Source organism: Motacilla alba, chromosome 3 (assembly GCF_015832195.1).
Source record: "Motacilla alba alba isolate MOTALB_02 chromosome 3, Motacilla_alba_V1.0_pri, whole genome shotgun sequence".
Classification (NCBI taxonomy): Eukaryota; Metazoa; Chordata; class Aves; order Passeriformes; family Motacillidae; genus Motacilla; species Motacilla alba.
In genome coordinates, this window is record NC_052018.1 from 81,238,939 (window position 1) to 81,261,387 (window position 22,449).

At 41.6% G+C, this 22,449-nt stretch overlaps 1 protein-coding gene across 1 annotated transcript; it reads right to left on the reverse strand.

Moving 5' to 3' along the window:
• Window positions 1–1,653: 1,653 nt before the first annotated feature.
• Window positions 1,654–16,758, reverse strand: DESI2 (desumoylating isopeptidase 2). The gene is made up of 5 exons (XM_038132879.1): window positions 16,316–16,758; window positions 9,772–9,844; window positions 7,789–7,882; window positions 7,148–7,289; window positions 1,654–5,286 (listed from the first exon to the last, which is right to left on the reverse strand). Exons 1-5 carry the CDS (start codon window positions 16,352–16,354, stop codon window positions 5,053–5,055), a joined length of 582 nt encoding a protein of 193 aa, XP_037988807.1. The 5' UTR covers window positions 16,355–16,758; the 3' UTR covers window positions 1,654–5,052.
• Between the last annotated feature and the right edge of the window lie 5,691 nt (window positions 16,759–22,449).

The following is a 22,449-nucleotide window of genomic DNA, read 5'->3' on the forward strand; positions in this document are numbered from 1 at the left end:
GATGTGGGAAAGGCTTCTCTCATCCACAATGGCTTGTACACCTTCTTAACTCTCCTCCCAAGCTGTTGTGAGCCCCAGCAGGAACAGTTCAGCAACACAGTCCAGCTTCTTGAAGTTCTGTATCTGGGTGCCTTGTTTCAGGCTGTGTAAAGGTGAAATGGGATAGAGAGGTAAAAACAGCTCCCTAAAAAGAAATGATGAGTTAAAGTCCATGAACAACAGCTCCTGCAGGGCACACATGAAGCCCCTCCTTCACCTTCACTTCATTCAGGAGACACTAACAGTGATTTCTATCCTTCCACACAAACACATGGTCTGGAAGCAGCACAGCAGGTAACCAGCAGGTGCAGCAGGCTTGCTCTTTGAGGATTCCAGGACCAACAACTTTCAGAAGACAAGGAGAACTGCTGACCACCCATCTATAATCTGCAGGAGCAGTATTCCCTGAGTTCTATGTGTCCCAGGCTGCTGCTCAGAGATGGATGGGGTGGAGAGCCACTCTGGTATGAGCAATGTCCCTCTCTATGGAGACCTAGACAGAGCCTGACATGCCCAAAGCAAGCTAAAACTATGCCAGTGAAGGATCTTGCATTTCTTTATGGCTGGATTCTGGTTTAGTTCACTATATGCTATTTTTCTATGACCTGATTTAGATCAAACCATAGGATTTCAGAGAAAGTCAGGAACCATCCAATAGCCATTTCCATTGCAATGTACAAAGCACTGAGAAAGAATGAATTTATTCTGGGGGGGGAGGGGGGATGTGACAGGACTAAGCTGCTATAGCCATAAAAACCTCTGCCTGTTGCAAAGCTGTTCCCATGACAAATCCCTCATATACTTCTGCATGGCCGAAGAAACTTTTAGAAAATAAGTTTTCCTTTGGAACATTTATCTTTTTTTTTTTTCAAGAGTAGCTCCACTGAATGCAGCCACTCACCCACTAGCAAACAATGCAGTAGGTACTTCTGTGTATTGATCACCTTCCTAGAAGCTGACAGGGACTCCTGGCCATTGGATGCCAGAAGTGAATTAATCTCACTTTAGTTTTAACTGATGAACTATTGTCAAGTTTCCTTTTAATAGGCTGCAAGTTGCTCAAACTCTCTTGCAGGTTTGCTGGTGATTAGGGAAAACATCTGTGTCTGGACAGCTTCTCCAACAGGTCATGCCCTAGCCAATGCTGATTAGCACTGCACATGGACACGTCCTGCTCAGCATGCACACCATGGCGAAGCACATCCCCTTCCCAGCTGAGGGGAGAGGTGGGTAGGGACAACACCAGCTCAGCCAGCCACAGGACAGCACTCCCATTCATCAGTGCCCTCAACTGCCAGAGAAGTCTCTCTGCTGTTAAAACACGTGGACTCATCTGCCCTTTGCAAATTCCAGTGCCTACACCTTTCAGTCCTGGCAAAGCATGTCCTCAAGGGCTGCTGCCAGCTCTGTGCCAGAGCTTGGGATGTTTGGGGAAGATGCCTCACACAAACCAAACTGCAGCACCTGATGCCCATGTCAGCCTAAAGCTTAACTACAGGAAACCCTTGGATAGTCTCACTGTTCTTCAAAACCATCGCTTAAAACCAAACATCAGCTTGGGTGGCACTGCCAAAACAAGCTGTAGGTACAAGGGGAGTAACACACAGAGCCAACTTTTTTTTTATAAAAGTATTTTTAATAAACTGATGGATTTAAGTTTAAGATGCTAGACAACTTGTTGCCATGTACAGGTAACAAAAGTCAAAATTCTTTGAATTTTATACAAATACTATGTAGTAGAGTAAACTTGAATACAAGTTTACAAAAAATGCATCAGTGAATATTCATCAGCTTGTAACCAACTTCCAACAGTGAAAATTATCATCTATCAATAGTGATCAGAATTGCATTGCAAATTTAAGAAGTAATGCAACTATGTTTTTTTTTACCAAGCCACTCCGAAGTTACTGGTGCACACTGACAGTACATTGGATTTTTTTGGCTTGCTGAACAGAAAATGGCATTTAAATAAAATGACTGAGTTAAACAACGTAATACGTATCAAAAGTACTATCCCACAGAAAATTAAACAAGAATGAGAAAGTAAACAGAGCAGAACCCTGAAGTGGTGATATTTTTCTACCCGTTTTGATGGAAAAGATTCCACAGGTATCCAGCTTTCTCACAGCATTCTGAAGTGTTCTAGTCCTAGCACAGTGTGGTCATTAGTAGACTAAAGTAATCCCTGCTTGGCAGTAATGCTGGTGAAAGGTAACTTGCTCTATTGCTAACAAATTGGAGTAACCACTGGCAGGGTGACTTGCAGGCATCCAGCAGAGGCTGAGCTGACAGCACACGATTGAAGCTACAGTACTGCTCGCTTTGATTCAATACCCAACAACCTTCAGGGTTCAGGTGTCAGTTTCCTCACAGGATTTACAAATGGATGGTTTCAAAACAAACAGAAAAAAGTTGTTACGGAGCATAAGACAGTATTTTTCACCTGTACAGCTAAGAATAAAATGAATGTTTTTGTTACAAACTTTCCAGTCTGCTTTATAAAAAATAGTCTTAGTTTTACTTCTAAATAAAAACTGTGCTGTGATCTGTCATGTTCTTGCATTGTACATGCTGTAATTGTGTGTGTTAATGAAGGTGTAGCGATTTGTGACCTAGCGCTCTGGATGTATCAGAAGCCTAAAAAGCTGATTTTGGTACATGAAAGGTAGCAATGAAAATTCATTCTGTTTATTTTTCCTAAAGCCTAGGAAAAGCTACAGTACGTTGCTAGATCAGTGGCCTCAACCCTGAGCTGAAATAAAGGACCTGCCCTGGCCAAGAGACTTAGTCACATTACTACCACAGCTGCACAGCAGAGACAAAATAACCTGTCTGCAGCCTGTTGTCTGAGCTGTGAGTAGTGTGAGATTCAGTTCTGTAATGCTTGAGAGTTGACTGGAGACCACCATATTCATTTTCACTACAGGGAAAAGAAGGAAAGGAGAACTGAAATTCAGAGTGAAAAGTACTCAACAGGGAGGGTCAGTATATCCAGCTTCCAGAGATCAAACAGAGAATGATGTTAGTGGCAGACTCACCAGTCTTAAGCATTTCCCACTTGATAGAAGAGATTATTGAAACACGTACCAAAATACAGTTATGGAGATGTTTACTATTATCTCGCTCTTTCCAGAAGGAGTCTCACTTGATTTCCCCCCCAGGAACTGAGCAAATCTCTCTCTGTACTACACTGCATCACAGAAGATAAGTGAAAACCTAAAGTCTGTCTGATGAAGGATTCAACCCAGGTGGCAGCAGAAAAACTTCCACTTGTTTCTAACACAAGTTGGAGCTGGCAACCATAAGAATTCTTACAATGATACAGCTACTGCACCTTCCCATAGGATTCAATGGCACCACTACCCACGGCCAGAAGCATTCATAACATGAAGCATTTTGCCTTCCAAGAGGACTTTTTTTTTTTGCTTTTAAACAGCAGAAACTGCAGAGTTGGTATTTCATTCAAGAGAAAAACTAAACCCAGCGAAAGACTGTAAATAAAGCTCGTAAGAATCATCCGCATTTCTAGTAATGCACACTTCTTTGTGAGCTGATCCATTTAGGGATGGTATGGTTTTTTGTTAGTTTAAGGCAGCAAGTCTTACAAAATACTCAAGCTCACCCCCCTCATACTTGTGCTACTGTAGCCTTATGTGCACAATAGAACCTCACTAATTTACACTAATGATTGGAAGAACAATTAATTCTCTTGGTAAGTGAACAAGAATAAGGCATTCCATTATATATTCTGATCACTAATTATAATTTAGCTCTAATTATAATCTACCAGGAAACATACTTCTGTGTTTTAGAAAATAGTATCTCTTACCTTCAGATATAATTATGTGTGCAGATTAGTGGGTTCTGCTGGGTAAACACGCAGGTGCATAAGCAATTTTCAGGTTTTTCTTCATTACATCTGATAAGAAAGTTAATGCCACAGATAGAGACTGTGGGAAAATAAATTAGGATTTCTCTATCATTTGTGCAGATATGCACAACTGGGCAGTAATTTATAGCTCAAAAAAAGAAGGACACGAATGTTTACAAACTCAAATGAAGCAAAATCAGCAGCAGGAAGCAAAGGCCATTCCCCAACCATAAATGGCTTGTTTTACATGATTCCAAACTATATGAAACAAACAAATAAAAAAGGAATACAAGTACTAACTTATATTTACAAGTTTGAAATCAAGTAAAGCAAAGAAGTGAAAAATTTGTTGATGCTTCTAGCAGATGATATTGACATGTTTAAATCTTGAAGTAAACTGCAAGTAAAGACACAATACAGGATGAAAACTAAATGGCTGAATTGAAAAAAAAAAAAAAAAGAAATGGATTGATGTGCATTGCAATGAGATAGAAATTTCCCTTCATATGTGCAAAAATCCACAGTTTCATTAATGTAGAGGTCATACTTCTAGGAACAGATTTTAGACTAAACCAGTCTCCCTACATCCTGGAATCTACCTGTTTACATCAGCCACTTTAAGCACACAGTACCCTGTTCACATAGATAGTATTCAGCAGTTTCTGGCATTCCTCAATTTAGTGTTCTCCTGCCTTAAATCTTGAAAACAAAGGGGAAAGTTCATCCAGGGCATCATACCACTGCTTTTGATTTATACCAACAGTTAAATCAAACTCAAATTCTTTCTTCTTCCATGGTAGCAGGAGTCCTTATAGGACTTGTAAACAGCAGTACACAATACTGTAAACAAATAATTTAAGTTCTGCTTTATGCAAGATGTTAAGTTAACTCAGGTCTACCAAACAGGTGAAAATGAAAAGGGTGGCTTCACACAAAATCCTTCCCTTTTCTCCCAGCAATTCCTTTCACTACGTAAATAATCCTGAGCTGAAACAGGGGTTGATGAGAGCAGGTTTTTTTTGCATATAAAAACAACGTTCTAGAGTTGGCTCTCATGTTCTGTCAGGAAGTCAATTGCTGAAGAGATCAAACTGAAGTATTTCAAAAGTATTTCTGAAGTACTTGCTACTTTGGAGGAGAACTTATAATTTGGTGTGGCGTCCAGTTCTAGACCCAGATGCTGAGCTTGCCAAGGAAGCTGATGCTGCTGCATCCTCAGCTTCCTCCAGCTCATCGTGTAGCTCCTGGCTAACGCTAGACTGGAGGGCTGCAGGAGTTAGCCACTCCTTTGGCAGGCAGCTCTGGAGGAAGGGTATACAAGAGCTGAAGTAGGCAAGGCGATTCACCCATCGTGGAATCTCTTTTCCACAGAGAATCTATACGGGAAGGAAAAAGAAAGGGTTAATTTGTTTTCTGGATTCAGCAGTAACAAAACTGCAGTACTGTAAATAAGAAGCAAAAGCTGCAGCAGCCTTGCAGTTTACAGATCACAAATGCCAGTCAAGAAGCACCCAAGTTAGCTGCACTATGACTTTCTCCATCAGTAAAGGCAGCATTCCAAGTCCCACAAAGACACCTATATTCCATTGTCAAACTTGGACACATGGTTGGTTCTATGATTTTCTTAGAAGTCCTGAAAAGCCTAACCACTTCACTCTTTTTGAATAACTTTTATAAAAGGCACCGAAATTAGTTAAGCTATGGTTTCTATTCAGTGCTAATTCCTCAGAAACAAAAATTGCAGGAGAAACCCCACTGTTACAAAAAAGCACCCGGAAATCAAGTGGCCAGAAAGACAGTGTCAGTACTACAATTAGATGGAGTTACACACACAGCTGAGGCTCTTTACTGTGGTGGCCTCTGATGACTTCCACAAGACGTCACTATCCTACAACACAGGCCAAGCACACACTTCGGTTCACTGGAACAAGAGAAGCTATACAATGCACAGCTGGGTTCAACTCCTCAAAAATGTATAAAGTTGCATTAAATAATGCAGTAAATAAGTTGCATATTAAATAATTTTGTTGTCACTATTCAAGGAGTGAGCTACTTTACTTATTTACCTCCATATTCATTTCTGGTATTACAGTGCAAATCTGGAGAACATGAGCATTACTCTGCTGTAACTGAGCAGCATTTAACTTGCAATTATACACATTTTACAGTCAATTTGAACACTAAATAGGACAAGACCTAAAACAGAAACAATATGACCATGCAGCTCAAGAGTATGCCAAAGCCCTGGCCACATAGGCCAGATTTCACACCAACTGCAGCTTTGTCAGTGTCTCACCCTACTTACTTGTACCAGCATTGCACATGAATCATTATGTCAATAAAATTTTCCACTACCACTGGAAGATCAGTCTACATAAAACACAGGCTATACAGTAAGGATGCATTAACTATTTTAGAAAAAAAAAAACCAAACAAATAAAATCTGTGAAACTTCACATGGGAAAACCAGCCATCCTTGTTTTGGAGTATTTCAATGAAACATAAGAATAAATTCTGTCAAGCAGAGATTGCCAGCTATCAAAGAAAATCAAAGCTTCCATTCCCCTCTTTGACCTGGGTTACTTGTTCCTGACCCTTTCCCATGTGTGGATATACATGTCAATGATCAGGCACTCATCATATTGGCAAACTGCTCATGTTACAACAAAGCCGAGGGGGAATAAGCAAAGCCCGTTCGACTCCTCGGTCAGATACTTTGCATGACCACTCAAGTATCTAGATGACCAGGACACAGGTGCTGGCAGAGCAGTAACTTGACAAAAGCCTCTCAAACAGAAGATTAACATTATCTGGGTAACTTTTAATGCCTTTGCTATTTTTTTAAAACTAGGTCATAACTTTGAAAATTATTTACAGTGTGATGGTTCTGTGGGGAAATACAAATAATGTGATAAAAATAACAAATAGTTCTATATTCAGTAGCAATCCCTGAAACAACTAAAATTATTTTGAAATCTTGTTAATACTTCATTCACTAGGTATCTCTTTAGGAATGCACCTCTGCTCTAACACAAGCTATGTACAACAACAATATTTAGCAGCAAAATCTGGCACTTTGGACATAAGCACAAACACAACCTGAAAAATGATGATATTTGCCCAAGGCAACAGAGATAGGAAGTGGGAAATTAAACCAAAGTTACAAAGGACTAGAAGGATATGATGCTCTGTAACCACCTGTGAAGCACCTTTCTATAGACCTTTAAGTTTGTTTACCTCAGATAAAGCTGAAGAAAAGTGATTGCAGTTTTTGTGCATTAGGTGATAAGCATTTCCTTTGAATTCCTTTCCAAGCTCTTCTACTATTTTTTCTATATCATCTTCCATAAAGTCAGTACTGCCTAGAACCACAGCCTCTCTAGAAGAGAAACAGAGAGTAGAAGGTGATCAGGCTCCCATGATACAGGTGGGCTACTGTTCATACATTGATCAAAAGTCACTCCACTGTGGGTAGCAAGATCTTTCTGTTCTCCAAGAATAACAAAGGTTCTTTCTATTCCATTTTATGGCACCACTTTCATCTTTATCATGAGAGATGATGTTTTCTTGCTGATTACCCACCTTGAAAAAGTTACTGCATTGCTTATGCTGTGTAAGTAGTAAAAGTTAGCTACAAGTCTACAAAATTTGTATGCATTTCAGGAACTTAATGGTATGCTTAAAAAAATGTTCTTTGCTGTAGACGCTTCATTGTCTTGTCACCTCTGTCTGTTTTTCATTTCTATGCAAACACATGAACTTCTCAGAAAGTCAGAAATCCTTTACAATTCAATACATCTATCCTCAAAAATAAATGCAACAAATTGTCTTTTTGATATGCTTTCTCAAAGAGCAAGAAAATAGGTAGTCTTTCTTACTTAAATTTAAATGTTTCTCCTAGCTCAGAGGCGTTTCCTGGTGAAATCTCAAATATTCCAGAAAAAGGGTATGGATGACCACCATAGGCAAATTCTGAAAGAGAAAGCTCAGATTTAACAAAACCAGCATCTGATGACAGTAAAAAACAGCAGAGCTCACTGACTGGAAGGTGACTTCACAAGGATCTAAAGCTAGCAACCAGACATGTTATTTACATGGGGAGCAAAAAAAATTAACTAGAAATTAATAGCTTTGTCAGTTACTGCTCAGCCTAAGTAAAAACTAACAGGAAAGTTCCTACATCAGTGTACAGGTTTAACTCGACTAACTTTGCAGAAAGTACACATTGTTTTCATTGTATAAGTGAGCATTTACAAGTTAAATTGTACATCTTTATACATGCTTGTCCTTAGAATTCCACTTACATACATCTAAATTGGGGATTCAGAGTACTGCATCCTCAGAGGTCTGATGGCACTTCTATTCAGTGTACACCACAGTCCTCAGTGTGGCAGTGCGTAGCGGCCTAATAGGTTCTTTAAATTTCTTGATTTGCCAGAGTTCAATTCTTTACAAGTCCACAAGTTTCACAAGTTCTTTACTATTACAAGAAAGTAAACCAGTGCATGCATCTCAAGTCTGCACATAGCACCTGCTGGCTTAAGCACTCACACTACATGAAAGTATCATGGTGTGTTACAGCTTCCCTCTGTGTCCGTAAGATAACAGAGCATGCCACACCCAGAGTGAAATAAAAAGCTTTAAGCATGACTTCACACTTCCTTTCCTCAAAACTCCTAACACATCACCGAAGTCTAGCACCCAGTTTTGTGGATAATCTTTTTTACAACAAGTTAATAAATCAAAGGTTTGATGTGCCTGGAAAAATGCAAGTCATTGTTCTAGCAGGGGCATGACCTGCTATATGAGAAAGCTGCTAGAATCCCAACAGGAAGGGAGGCACATGTATTTGGCACAGCTCAAAAACTGGGTTTCAGGCACAGCATTATTAAGAGTCAGGTCTTTCTGGGTCAGATTAAAAAAATCCCAAAAAAAGTTTTAACAATAAGCATTATATTTTGTCAATATTTTGCTGTGGTAACACTTGGAAAATCAGATACAATGTGACCATTACAGTAGCTGAAACATCATTAAGATTACTTTGGGCATCATGATATTTGGAGTGCATGCCCTGCCTTTTGCTCCTTCCCCTCACCTCTCAACACATTCCAAAAAAAAAACCCAACCACAGCAGTAAATTTTCCTTCTTTAACTGGACTTCTTTCAGCAACACCATCACCTCAGAGTGTCATTATGCTTTGGGCAGAAACACCTCACACCTGAGCCCATGCTATGGCGTGCACAGAAACACCTTCTGGCTGCAATGCAGGTTCAATGTGGCCTGAACAGACCAGGAGGCTGTAACACCCAAGCACAACCTATTTAGCAAAATTGAAAAGCATTGCTGTTATTTATCACAAGGGCATCTTTTATGAACAGCATGAATGAGATGCCTTTGAAAGAAACTGTCTCTAAAACAAACCAACCTACCAAAATGGAATAGACCTCTTCCTGAGCATCATGCACTTTTAGGTGTCTCTCTGCAACAGATTATTGTTCCTGTAGTCAAAAATTAACTACTTGCACTAAGCACTGACAGAAAACTGAGGGACAGATTCAACCATGCTTTACACAAAGCACACATTTGTTTTATGTAGGTGTAAGTATTTCCAAACCTAAAATAAAGATTTCTATACCTGGCTGAATAAGTTGCACAATTTTTCATATTTGCATAGTTTTATACAAAAGAATGCACAACAGCTACCAGATTATTCATGTCCAAGTTTTTTTCCAGAGGCAGAATAAATGAAAAAAGAGATGAACAGGTTTCAGCAGCTATGCTCCCCTCACTACCTGAAAAGTGCTTTTTAAATAACAGTATTACTGAAACAAAAAGTAAGTTATGCTTTTCTTGTACATACCTCGGCCATACACCTCTATACCTGAATGAAACACTCCAATTCCAAGGGAAGAAGTATATTCATTCATCCAATACTAAAAGGAAAAAAGAAAAAAAAAACCACCAAAATTCTAGTTAGTTTGCAGTACAGATTTATCTTCTCAGAGCAGACATGTGTTCCCCCACATCAAAAGCATTAAACCCTATCACAAAGTATTAAACCTTATCACAAAGTGTAAACTGCAAATCCATTTTACAAGGACAGATTGTCACTAAAATTCCCCAACTGTATGCAGCGAATTTATTCCATCAGGTTCTATTCTAGTGTTTTAGTGCTGTCAAAGTTTGTCAGCCAAGGAGTCTGAACCTGGGAGAAATCCAGATCAACCTTCTCTTTGTCAACAAGCTGTAGGCTGTTAAGTTTGCCATTAGGTGGAACACATTCTAGAATCAATTGCTGTAATTTAAGGAGCACATTTTTCTTCAAGGTACATCGGAATGCAGGACTGTGAGATACACGCACCGACTGTCATTAACAGTAATGACCACACCTGCTTATGAACAGATAAGCACAAGACATACTCAGAGATAGACTGAAATTACCTTATTATACATTGTCTCTGAACACTCAATTAGAGGTCACCGTGCAAGAGACAAAGTTCTCTCCAGGTTGCTGATGCATGGGGTTCCAAACATGAGGTTTAAGTCCTTTGCATAGGTCTGACACTTGTTTCCAATATACCACTTGTATTGTACCCAACAGAAAACAGATGCATTTCAAAAGGAATCAAAAGTGAAATTTTTTTGAGAAAATGGAAAAAATAGTAAAGAAAAGAAACTTCCCTTAGTGCTTTCTCTTTTCTTTTATGGAACTGCAGCAGCCACAAGTGTTTATCAGAAGCTAACTGTTACCCTGAAGACCTCAAAGATGCAGAACTCTGATAAAGGAAAGCCTCAAAGTACTCTTTCCCTGTCTGTATCACCACTCTCAAAATATCAATCTCCAAACATTAAAAGGTTTCAAGTGACACACATTTTGAGAAGGAACCTGAAACAAAGCCTTAAAAACAACCAGCCTCAGTTGTCCTTGAAACTGAAATTGGCTAGTAAGAAAAAGTTCAGGAAAATACAAGGAAAACATTATTTTGTCAATTACTCCAGTAACAGGATTTTTTCTTCCCAAAGCTTCTCAGTGAGCTTTTACAAAGCAGACTTCAAAAAGTCAACTGGCAGGCAGGATACGGGCCGAGATAGTACCCCCAGTAAATTAATACTGGTTTAGCAAGCAGGCAGAAAAAAAGAAGCTATCTTCTTCACACAGCCTTTTGACATAATCAGTGTTTTCTGATGCAAAGCCACTGTGCAGCACAACCAATGATAAAAACATAAAAGGTTGCAGGTGTCACACTTGAAGATGTGCTGGCTGGAGTCAGTGTGTAATTTACAGCGCCATCGCAAACATTACAGCATGTAGGCTTTTTGTCTCCCAATAAAAATGATACACTAAACCTCAGGTTGACAGGCTATTAATAAAAACAAAAACAAGTTAAATGGCAAAAAGAGCACACCATGCCAATAGTTACAAACAGACAAACCAGCTGTGGGAAATTTTGTCAATATGAATTAAGAGAAGGCAGATTTTGCACCTTTTATTTACTTAAAGCTCAATTGTGATCAATGGATAAATTCTGCTTAAGACTAAACCTTACCATTTGCTTTAATTTCTGGCTTTGTCAGTGAAGTGCTATGTTAGCTAGTGGGGTATGGATGACTACACTAAATCATCACCTTAGTCTATTTAAAGGCCTTAGCAGTTCTTTCCTTCCACCCCCCAGAAAAGAGCAGAGAGCAAGTCTGTATGAACAAGCTACATCCAGAAATACACTGCATTAATTTGCTCTGTATAGAACGGCATATATCAGGGAGAATACAAAGAGGGAAAGAAAGGAGAAGGATGTGAAGACTACTCATCTTAGTGTGTTTGTGAGCATAAAAAAATGGATTCTGCTCACAAGGTGAAATCAAAAGTCCTCAGGAAAACAGAAGAGCTACTGCAACATAAGTGTGTTCCAGTTCTAAAGCCCTTCCTATCCCACGGTTTACCAGCTCACCATTTCAAAATAGTTTCAGGTTTATATTTATAGTCAAAACCGTAGGCACAGTCAATGTACAGTTTGTCATCACCAGAATAAAGTACATTTGCCTAATGACAAGGTGTATCCAAATGAACCTAATCTAGAACTGAGCTAGACAGGGTCTCTGGTGCTCTAGTCTGGTGCTCTAGTCTGTCCCTCTCCTGGGCACTTGTGGCCAGAAAACTCAGAACCTGGCTGCTGAATTCCAAACAACCTACACATCATGTACCCATTGGATCTGTTAATGCCAAGCAAGGTTATAGCTGGTTTCTGAAAATAGAACAAAACTTACACAAGATACCCCACATGCAGTGGGATAGAATAAAGCCTAGCTGGTTATTAGACAGAAAAAAAAGAGGAAAAAAAGTATTCATGGTACTTCCCACCCACAACCCCATGAATCCAAACACAAAGTATAGGGAAGAGAGAGAAAAGGGAGTCCCCAAGCCTTGTCATTGATCCGCACAGAAGCGGATGAACAGGATGGAAAGCTGATCCAACAAGGTACTCAGCACAGCCTGCCCCTATCCAAGCACACGCTCCTCCGTACTGGTGCCACCTAAACGCTCGGGCTCGCTACCTTGCACAGAGCGAGCACTGGTGGCACATAAAATCAAAGTCAGCAGCTTTGGAAGGAGTGCCTGAAGCAAGCTGGCACTTTGCTTCATATTTCCAGTAAGAAAAGAATAGGTTAATTGAAGATAAAAGAATTTCAATGAGGCAGAATTACTTTCCCCCTAGGAAAGTAATTATATCTAATTATTACTTAATCTGGATGAGCTATTGGAAGGTTGGTCCCATTTATTCATTGAACAAAATGCCTTATCTCACTGAAGGAAGAAATGCAGGACAAATGCAACAAAGAGTGCTGAATTTGGCTGCAGCTGAAAAGATTATATACAACTTACAAAATAAAGACTATAAATTAAATTAAATCTGTATAGATCACTGGTTCAGTAACATGCCCAAACTGATCCCAAATGCTAAATCCTTGTTTCCATTACACAAACTGGAAACTTTCCCTTTAGTCTTGATATGGATTTTGCCATAGTAGTATGGTGCAATCCCATATCCTCAATATTTTGCAATATGTCAGTCTTGTAAAACAGGATTTCAGGTTTAATCTATCGTAAGGAAAATATTAGAGAAGTATTTTTCTATGTGCACAATAAAGTCATGTCACTGCAATGAAAGAAAAACACCAATCCCAGTGCATCAAAAATATCTTCAGAGTTTTCATTTACATTAATACTTTAGCTTGTTATTGCCTTATTTGACAAGGGAAGAAATAGGATACTACTTGAGCACAAAAAACCTAGACTCCTAAAAATAGCAGTTAGTTAAAATGAAGCTATAAAGTACTCCAGTTCTCAAAACACAATATATCAAAGACTTCACCCTACCCTTTTAATGATCATAAAAGATGTTCAAAGGTATGAACTGTACCACGTAAATATGCCCTTAAGCTTCTCTCCCTCCATAAAGTTACCAGTGTTTGAAAGTCGACTTTCTTCTACAACACACACATCCCCTCACACTCTGGTTGTATCGAAGATTTTCGCTTTTTCAAGCACTAAGGACATTGGAAGGGTATACCCTCCAAAAGCAACCAACTCACTCCTGTAAGGAGTTCCAGCAGCAGCAAGGTCACTTAGTACTCCCCTGCATACCTAAGCAGCTGCCTGGGAAATGAAGCCACAATTTGCGTTCAGGTTAAAATAAAGCTGTTCGTTTATTACAGTAACATTGGTTCTGTCAACCAGGTGAATAACAACGGTCTCTTGTTCCAAAAAAGAAACAAACCCAATCCCAAACCTAAACTACAAAACAATCTGAAACCCATTTCTAAGTGACATGGAATGTCAGAAGCAAAGAGCAAACCTGCTAGCATCTCAAATACACAGCTGGCATGGTTTGGTGAATAAACAGACCTTCAAAACTGCTATTACAGGACTCCTCCCTTCTTCCACCCACTCCTAGTGTCCCCAAATAAAGCAGTACCATTGATTTCAGCAGGCTGTTGTACAAGCAGTAAGAACTGCTATGCAACATGAAATGAGGCTTTGGTCTCAAACAAGTTTCAAATGGACTAAGGTGTGGTTTAGCAGAGGAGTTTGATGAAGGATGTACACTGGTGGTATTTTCTAGACATCACACAAACCTGTGTTTTTCTCACCAGTTTGAAGGAAAACTGCTTCTCTAACGGTCAAATAAAGTAGATATCGCTACAAAACAACAATCAGGACTGAAGCGGGAAATAGAAATATTCTCCTTAGTGGTATATATAATCTTCTTATGTATAATCTGTGGTGATGTGCAGCTTCAACCATTAAAGTCACCCCTACATGTAATCAAACATCTGCAAATAAATGTGCTTGGCTGCTAATAACAACAGGATAACCAACAGCCCCCTAATGTGTCCTTAGGAAAAATATGAGATTAGCTTTTAGGAGCACACCCTTCCTGTTGCTTTTTTTCCTCACTTCCCTCATGTCAACTGCCGGCCTTCCTGGAAGTAAAACTGATCACAGCAATTCAGCTCTGGAGGAAAAAGAAAGGATGATGTGAATGAAAGAGTGGACGACCACAAGAGAAAAAGAATCAGCATGCTGAAGTCACACCCCACCACGCTACCATCACAGCAAGAACGGAGTTTCTTAGAGGCCATGGCAGGCATTTACACAGGAGTCAGTCCACTCTGTTAAGGTTTCACAGCCTGCCTGTGAAACTGGGCTCACTTTGCACAATTAAGGAAGTCTTTATGAGAACAGTGGGTCTTCCATTTCGGTGAGTCAGAAGTGCGTCAAGCCTTGACTTCAAAGATATTCTTATGTAAGAGTCACGAAGCTGAAGTCCTACTTCTTTCTCTGTACAAATATTTATAGTTAATATATGTAAAACCATCTCTTTATGCTAAAAGAGATTCCCCAATATATATATTTGCACTGTACTCCAGAGAAGTCATATATATGCATGTGACAGGGCAGCCTTCCCTCCTCAAGTCTAGTGTCAATAAGGCACACTGTGACTTTTTGTCATATTAGCATCACATATGAGCTCAACCAGGTGAGCAAAGACCCTTTCTTTTCTTCCTCTCATCTCTCAGAAAATCAGAGTGAACAGACTGATCCAGTCTCCCCTCCCTGTCTATAATGAAGGAAACCAAAGTTGAGGTAGCAGGCTATTTTCAATGGAGAGAGAGTTCAAACACAGGAGTGAGCAAAAAAATCCCCCCAAAAAGGGACATTAATTTCTAAGGTAAGTATTAGAGTGAAAGAAAATAATGACAAAAATCAGGCTAGTTGCTATGATATTAAATATATTTGATTTCAAGCCAGATAGATCCCTACTGATTGCCATTAAACATTTTAGCATTTGAATGTGACTGTTCCCAAGCGAAACAAGCTGTATTTTCTCACTTCCAGCAGTCACTGACACTACACTATATACCTTCACCCCTTCAAAACGGCAAAGGTTCACTTTAAAATGGTGGTGGTAGGAAAGCCTATCCAAAATAAGCTAAGTAACACAACCACTGTCACCTGAAGCTAGTTCTCCATCTTACTGTCCCTCTATCAGTAGAACTTAAAACTTGGTCAGAGAAATACTGCCAATCGTTCTAATTTCCAGTGATTGAAACGCATTAATGGATAATATTTTCTTATTACTTATCCAAACCTACTGTTCCATGCAGGTACTTACACCTCATTTGTTACCATAGCATTTGAGCAGCTTCCAGCTGAACATAAGACAATACCACAGCTGCTGTAGGTGCCACATAAAGATTATCCAGGAGGGAGGGAAGGTGAGCTCATACGGCTGCAAATCAAGCTGGAGTGATTCCCTTATTTCTACCAAGTCGCAGCCCAACAGAACTATTCAAAAATTATGGTCTAGCAGAAAAAAATTACCTTACTGACACTGTGCTAAAAAGCTCTTATCCTTGTAGAGACAGAGGTTATCCTGAACTACCATCCTCTTGGAAAACTGGACCCTTTTCTGGTTTTCGAGCAGAAAGGCAGGGCCTCCCTGCCGCTGAGCTTTGGGGCAGTAGCAGAGGGAGCAGCACAGCACAGGGACGCTCACGGCAGGGAAAGTTTCCCCCGCGACAGGGAGCGGATCCACCTGTCACTGGAAGACCCGACCCGGCAAACTTTTGTCGCAGGTCACACAGGGGCTGTAGAAATCGTCAGACCTCCCAAATCACCGCCCCCGCCCTCCTCCTTCTCTCCCCTCCCCGGCTTCGTTCTTTCTCCCGCTCCGCCGCCCCCGGATCCAGCTCCCGCGGGGACAGCCATGGGAAGGGCAGGCAAAGTTTCCCAGCCGCCCTAGCCCCCGCAGGGCAGGCCACTCCCCGCCGCCGCCCTGCCGGGAGGGGGCCGGGGCCGAGACCCCCGCCCCGAGCCGCGCCGTGCCGCGCCGGTGGCTCACCATGTCGTAGACGTTCAGGATCACCAGCTGGTTCGCCATCGCCGGCGGCCCGCGGGCGCCCCCCGCCCGCTCGGTCGCTCCCGCTGCGGCGGCGGCGCCGCTCAGGCCGGCGGCGGGGCGGTGCGGACCCCCGGGGGCCGCTTCCTTCTCGTCCTGCCTGTTGCTGCGGGGCGGCGGGGGGCGGCGGGCACCATGGAGCCGCCGCCGCGGAGGGACGGGGCCGCGCCCCCGGGAGACGCGCTCAGCCCGCGGCCGGCAGCGGGGGCCGGGCGGCGCGGGGGGCAGCGGGCGCGGGCCCCACCCCGGTGGCGGCGGCGGTGCCGGTGGCGGGCGGGGAGGAGTGAACGGAGGAAGAGGGAAGGGAGAAGCGCCGGGGCGGGCCGCGCCCTGCCTGGCGCCAGGCCGGGCCGCGGGACGGCCGGGCAGCCCCGCCGACGGGCGCAAAATGGAGCCGCTCCAGCCCGCCCCCAGCGCCCGAGCCGAGCGGCAGGGCCGCGACTACAGCTCCCGGCGCGCCGCGCGGGAATGCGGGCGGGAATGCGGCTCCCGGTCCCGCCCCGCGGCCTGGCTGGGGGCGCGGGGGTCCTGCCCGTGCCGTGGCTGCTCGCCCTGCCTCGTCCCCGCCGCCTCCTGGGCAGGTGTCCCGGCGGCCGGAGGGCGCTGTTGTGGCTCCCTCGGGCCGCCGGGGACCCGACCCGGCGCGGCTGTGCCCGCCTGCCCTGGCCCGCCCCGTGCCCGCCACTCGTGCGCCTAAGGTTGTTGGTTCCCATAAAAGAGAGTTAGTTCCCGGTCCTTGTGGTGGCCGCGTTCGCAGCATCCTTCGGCACCGCCATTTCACGTTTGAGTTCAGTGAAGAACGGAATTTTTAAGTGGCTCGGCTGGAAGAAGGTCTGAACCGTGCGGACCTGCGGATAACCCACGTGTGGGTGCTGGTGAAGGCAGGGCCGCTTCTAAGGCGGCAGGCACCTTCCTAGAGTAACCTTGCCGTGTAAGCTTCATCTACAGCCTTGTCAAGCGACAGCAAAACGAAAAGCCTTTTGATAAAAGCTGGAGAGAAGCAGGAGAAAAAAAAATGCATTCTCTCTTCCAGCAGACTCAATTTTACAAAGACAAGCAGTGGCCCTTCATGGCACTTTTAAAAAGATGCTGCTGACAGCAGGCTGTGGATATGTCCTTGGGACAAAGGTGCTGCAGGAGGGAGAATGTTCCCACCCCAGGGGTATCCTGGCTTCCACAATCATTTCTGGCCGCAGACATTTAGAAGTTTAGCCCTCCTTAGCTAAAATTCCAGTTGGTTGCTGAGCTCCATTTTGTGTGCGGAACAGCTTTGTCCCTCGAGTACTACAGCACAGCTGATGTGGGCAGTTGAAAAGGCAATTCCTGTTCTGGGGAGCGATCTTTGGTTAGAGGAAATGAGTACTGTTGCAAAAACTTAAAACACATCTGGCTCCTGATTGTCAGAATATGTAATTCAGGCACCTGAGGGACCTGCGTGTGAACCTGAGGTTGGAAGTAATGCCTTACTTTGCCAGTAAAATATGTGGACAGGTCCATATGTCCATTGGGTAAAGTTCTTTGCTCCTTTGGCTAAAAGCTAGGAAACTTGTGGTTATTAAACTGAAAACTTTTGTGGGAAAAAGTTGCTTCCATGTTGAGGGATACTGAGGAAAATATTGTTTCTTAAACCTGCAGGGGTCAAAAACCTTACCTGAAAAGGCAGGGGCTCCGTTTCCAACTAACAGTATGCATTAACTGGAAGAAATAGAGTGTTGGAATGACTTGAAACAAATCACTTAGTCTTCATTGTCTCTTGTTTGTTTTCTGTCTATAAGATGCATTGCAAAGCAGAAGGAGTGGAAAACATAACCTGTAGCCTGTAGTGACAGGAGAGAGAAATTTCATGTTCTCCGAAGAATAAATCCCAAGTGTCATTGATTTGACTTAAAAATTGAATTTTGCCATTTAAATAATAGACTTTATAGATAGAGGACTAACACACTATTACAGCTCTGACTTCCTCAGTGATGCAGCTTATCTTTTCCTGCAGCTATCTGCAAAAGACAAGAAAATCCTTCTTTTGAGCCAAAAGACTGATTAGGTGGGTGTGAGAAGCAATATTAAGCATGAGTGAATACTGCAGAAAGCTATGCCATGTATGGTGTGTGTTACAGCAGTTTGCATTTATGTGAGTAGTTGGGAGAGTGAGGCAGTGTGGTATGGGGACACTCCAAGATGCTCACAGAGATCAGTCTGGCTGTTTGGTCGAGGGGCAGAGATCAGTTGTGGGCGCTGTCACCACAAAAGAAGCCCAGTGTGTGAACCCAGGGACTTCTGCATTGCAAAACTGAAAAACGAGATGCCTGAGCCCTTAATGGAAACACAGAAAATCTCAGAGAAGAACACAAACCAAAGTCATTGTTCACCAATCTTTGCTAGATTTACTTTCTGCAGTGACATGTTTCTATTCTTGTATTGGAGCAATACACTAAAAGAGCAGTCTGGTTTCTTTGTCTTTATGGCAAATACTATTATCTGTTTCATTTTCAAAAGTGTAGAAATAGTCAAGATTAGCAAAGCACAAATTTTCAGCCATAAATGAGAAATTAGAGAAACCCAAGGTGCCTTAGATTCACAGAGAGGTGCAGGTTCTGGAAATGCTCTTAAAAGATTATAAAAAATGTAGAAATCTGGCCCAAAGAATACACGAGTGTTTAAAATCATCTGTTATTGATTGCCTTTCCCCCCTTGATCATCACAGCTGTTCAAAGACAACAAAGAGTGGCCTTACAATGGCAGGTAATCTGCCAGGTCTCTCAGCAGTCACAAAAATATCCTGTCTCATCCTGTGAATTGTGCCTGTCCAGCTATCTAAGGAGTCCCTGTTTGGATCCATTGATACTGTAAGTAGTAACTCCACAAAATTTAATGTTAGTGGAGACCTGAAAAAACTGAAAACAGAATTTATCAATGAATGAGGGAAGGAAGGAGGCACTAAGTACTTTAGTCTGCTCTTTATCCTTTGTTAGTAGATCTCCAGCCTGACCTAGCAGTGGGTTCACCTTTTCCATTTTCTTCCTTATGCTATTGATGCACCTACAAACTCATCTTCTGTTACCCTTCATGTTCCTTGCTAGTTTCAATTCCAACCAAGCTTAGATTTTCCCAGTTCTGTCCCTGCGTGCCCTTGTTAGCTTGCCCTGCTTCCATCTCCTGAACAATTTGGTTTTGCATTTGAGCTCAATCATTATCTCATGTAAGGTATGTTGCTGGACCTGATTTTGAGTCATGCAGATCTGTTTATAGCTACAGTATATTAAAGTGCACTTCTATTTTAAACATCCCACAGTCTAACAAGAAAAAAAGGTCAAAGGCTCAGCTTGTCTTCGCATTTGGACAGAGAATTCTCTTGCCTATGCCAGGGGTGGTAACACAAGACTTTTGTGGGTCAGCCAGGGAAGCTGCAGTGGCCTTGTGGCAGAAACCCTTCCAACAAAGAACACTGGAAGATTGAGTAATGGGTTTCTTTCTCATGTTTCTTGCTGAATCAACATGGAAATGGTACTCAGGTGGAGTCTTCTCTGAGCCCTGACTTCTGTTTAAAAAGGATCAACAAGAAAATGGCTTCAGTACCTTGACATCCTCTCATGGCACTGTCAGTATGCCTTTTTGTGGAACATAGAGGTTATTAGCAGAAATATTTATCAAGTCTTTTTATGAAAATATTACTGGCAATACCCTTGGTGTGGCTGCCTGCAGTGTGCACTGGTTGAGCTGGCAGTTGTGCCCCACTCTGCCTGACTGCTTCTTGTTCTTTGTCTGCAGTGCCTCAGCTGCTACTCTGCGTGCAGCAATCACCAGGCTGCCTCGCTAGGATCCACCTCTGTGCCACATGAAATGTATCAGCAGATAAGAGTGAGTGACTAGTAAGCTTCCTCTTGGCAAGCCTTGTTCCAGTGGATATTCATTGTGGCCTTGGAACTGGCTAGTTTTGTCTGAGAGATTTTTCTCCATGTGGTCCTGCACCGTCTGAAAGGTTTTTGAATAGAGCGGCAGCTCAGAATCACAGAGTAAAATCTGTCAAGTTTCATGAACAATTTTGTAGGACATGGCTGTGATGATGTCCAGCACTGGTCCACTGAATTTCATAGAGATGGACTGAGATTAGTGTTTTGTACAGTTACCAGGTGACTCAAGTAGCCAAAAAAAATACCATTGCCTGTTGAGTGAATGGCACCTGCTGATTTTCCTACAATAGCCGAGTAAAGAGGAGCAACTACCATGGGAAAAGACTTATGAGGTTTCCTTAGGCTAAAATAATGAATAAAAGGACTTTTCTTAGTAACAGTTGTGTTCCACGTAGGGATTCCATGTATCTTTGGTATGATGCTGTGATTGTAATCCAAAAGCCAGTGTCTTACAATGACAGAAAACTGAAAAATAGTCTCTTTTTCATGTACTGAAAAGTTATCATGCCATTTTAGTAATCTTCTCTTGGCAAAAATCAAAGTTATTATGCCATTAAACTTCTAGTAAAACAGAATCGGACAAAAAAAAAATCTAATTATCTTCCTGTAAGAAATGCTAAGGCTTATTAGAATCATACTGTTACAGATGCAGGTTTGCAATATCTGAAGAACAAATAGCTCTAATTTGCTAACTCTCTTCATGGTATATCTGTTAATCTGAAAACAATAATAATTTTCAGTCTTAACAGACCCATGATATGAGTTTTTCTGGTGCTGGCATTTACAAAAGGGTAGCTTCAATGATCTCCTACCTGAAATTTCTATTACTTTCCTGCTAAATTAAAAAAAAATAACTACTCTAAAATATTATTTACTTAACTGAGAGTAATCTGGTGAGAATAGTGATCCCATGAAGAATTCCTGATAGAGATTTTGATCCAAATACTTGACAATATCCATTAGCAGTGCCGTTTTTGTAAGTGTAGTAAATGAATCATCCCACAGTAGCCCAAATGATGTTGCATTTATGCATGTCATCCTCATAGCAGACCTACAAGGAACAGGCAAGTAAAAATTTTTTAAGCCCCAAAATTATCTCTCTTCATTATAAACTGGGAAAAAAAAATAGTGGAGGAGCTGCAGCCCCTGTAGATCAGCAACAACATGCATTTAGATGGGACTGAGTCATAGATAACAAGCTCTCTAGATAAAGAAGCAGCATTTTGGAAATTCAAGAACTTCATTCAGTTTGCTGTATCTCCTATTTTATTAAATGTTTCATTATATCCAAGAAAGTGTCCATGCTGCCAAGTACTTGTTTTCCACTCTATAGGAGAAATGACTCAGTGATTAGGTAAATAGTAGCATATCTTAAAGTTTGTATCAAGGATGTACATTAAGAAATCAAGATGGTTTGGGATACATTTGCAGCTAATGTAATTGGAAGAGTTTCACTGAAATGCATTTACAAATTTAAGCTGTGACCATAAAAATGATTTCATATGGCAGCATGAGCTCATGCAGTGAGAACCAGAGACAGTGTGCTGACCTTATGTCAAAATGTTCTTTAAATAAACTTGTTGCTGTCTGGTCATTTTTAATTCCAAAACCAGCATTACATCAATGGAAAGTAGATCGAAAATAGATTCATCCAGACATTTAATGAACACCATCCACATCTTAAATGTCAAATGAGAGCTAATCTACCTGCACTAGATAGACAGATGAACACCAGAATCTTGAACACATTCCAGTTATTTCACTTTCAGGAAGCTTGTGCTTTACTCCTTAGCTTGTCACTTATAAGTACCATTTCTTAAAAATTTGATACAATTATTTATTAAGTCACATCAGTTGCATTGTTATTTAGGCCTTGGGTCAAAGCACCTGACAATGTACTTTTATTTCTGTGTAATTCTGAATCCATCCTTTATGTAGGAAGTTCCAACATTTAAAAAAAAACCCCTGTTGTTGGGAAGCATACAGATGGTTTAACGGAGAGACTGTTTTGTGGGGAACAGAGGGAGATACAATTTTCATGGCTAGGAAATGATTTTTTGGGCCTTGGAATGATATAAGAAATATCTAAAAAAAAGAATCCTGAAGTACTGTTTGCTTTCCTTGCATTTTTGCTATCATTTCATCAGACACTGCAGATCCATTGAGTGT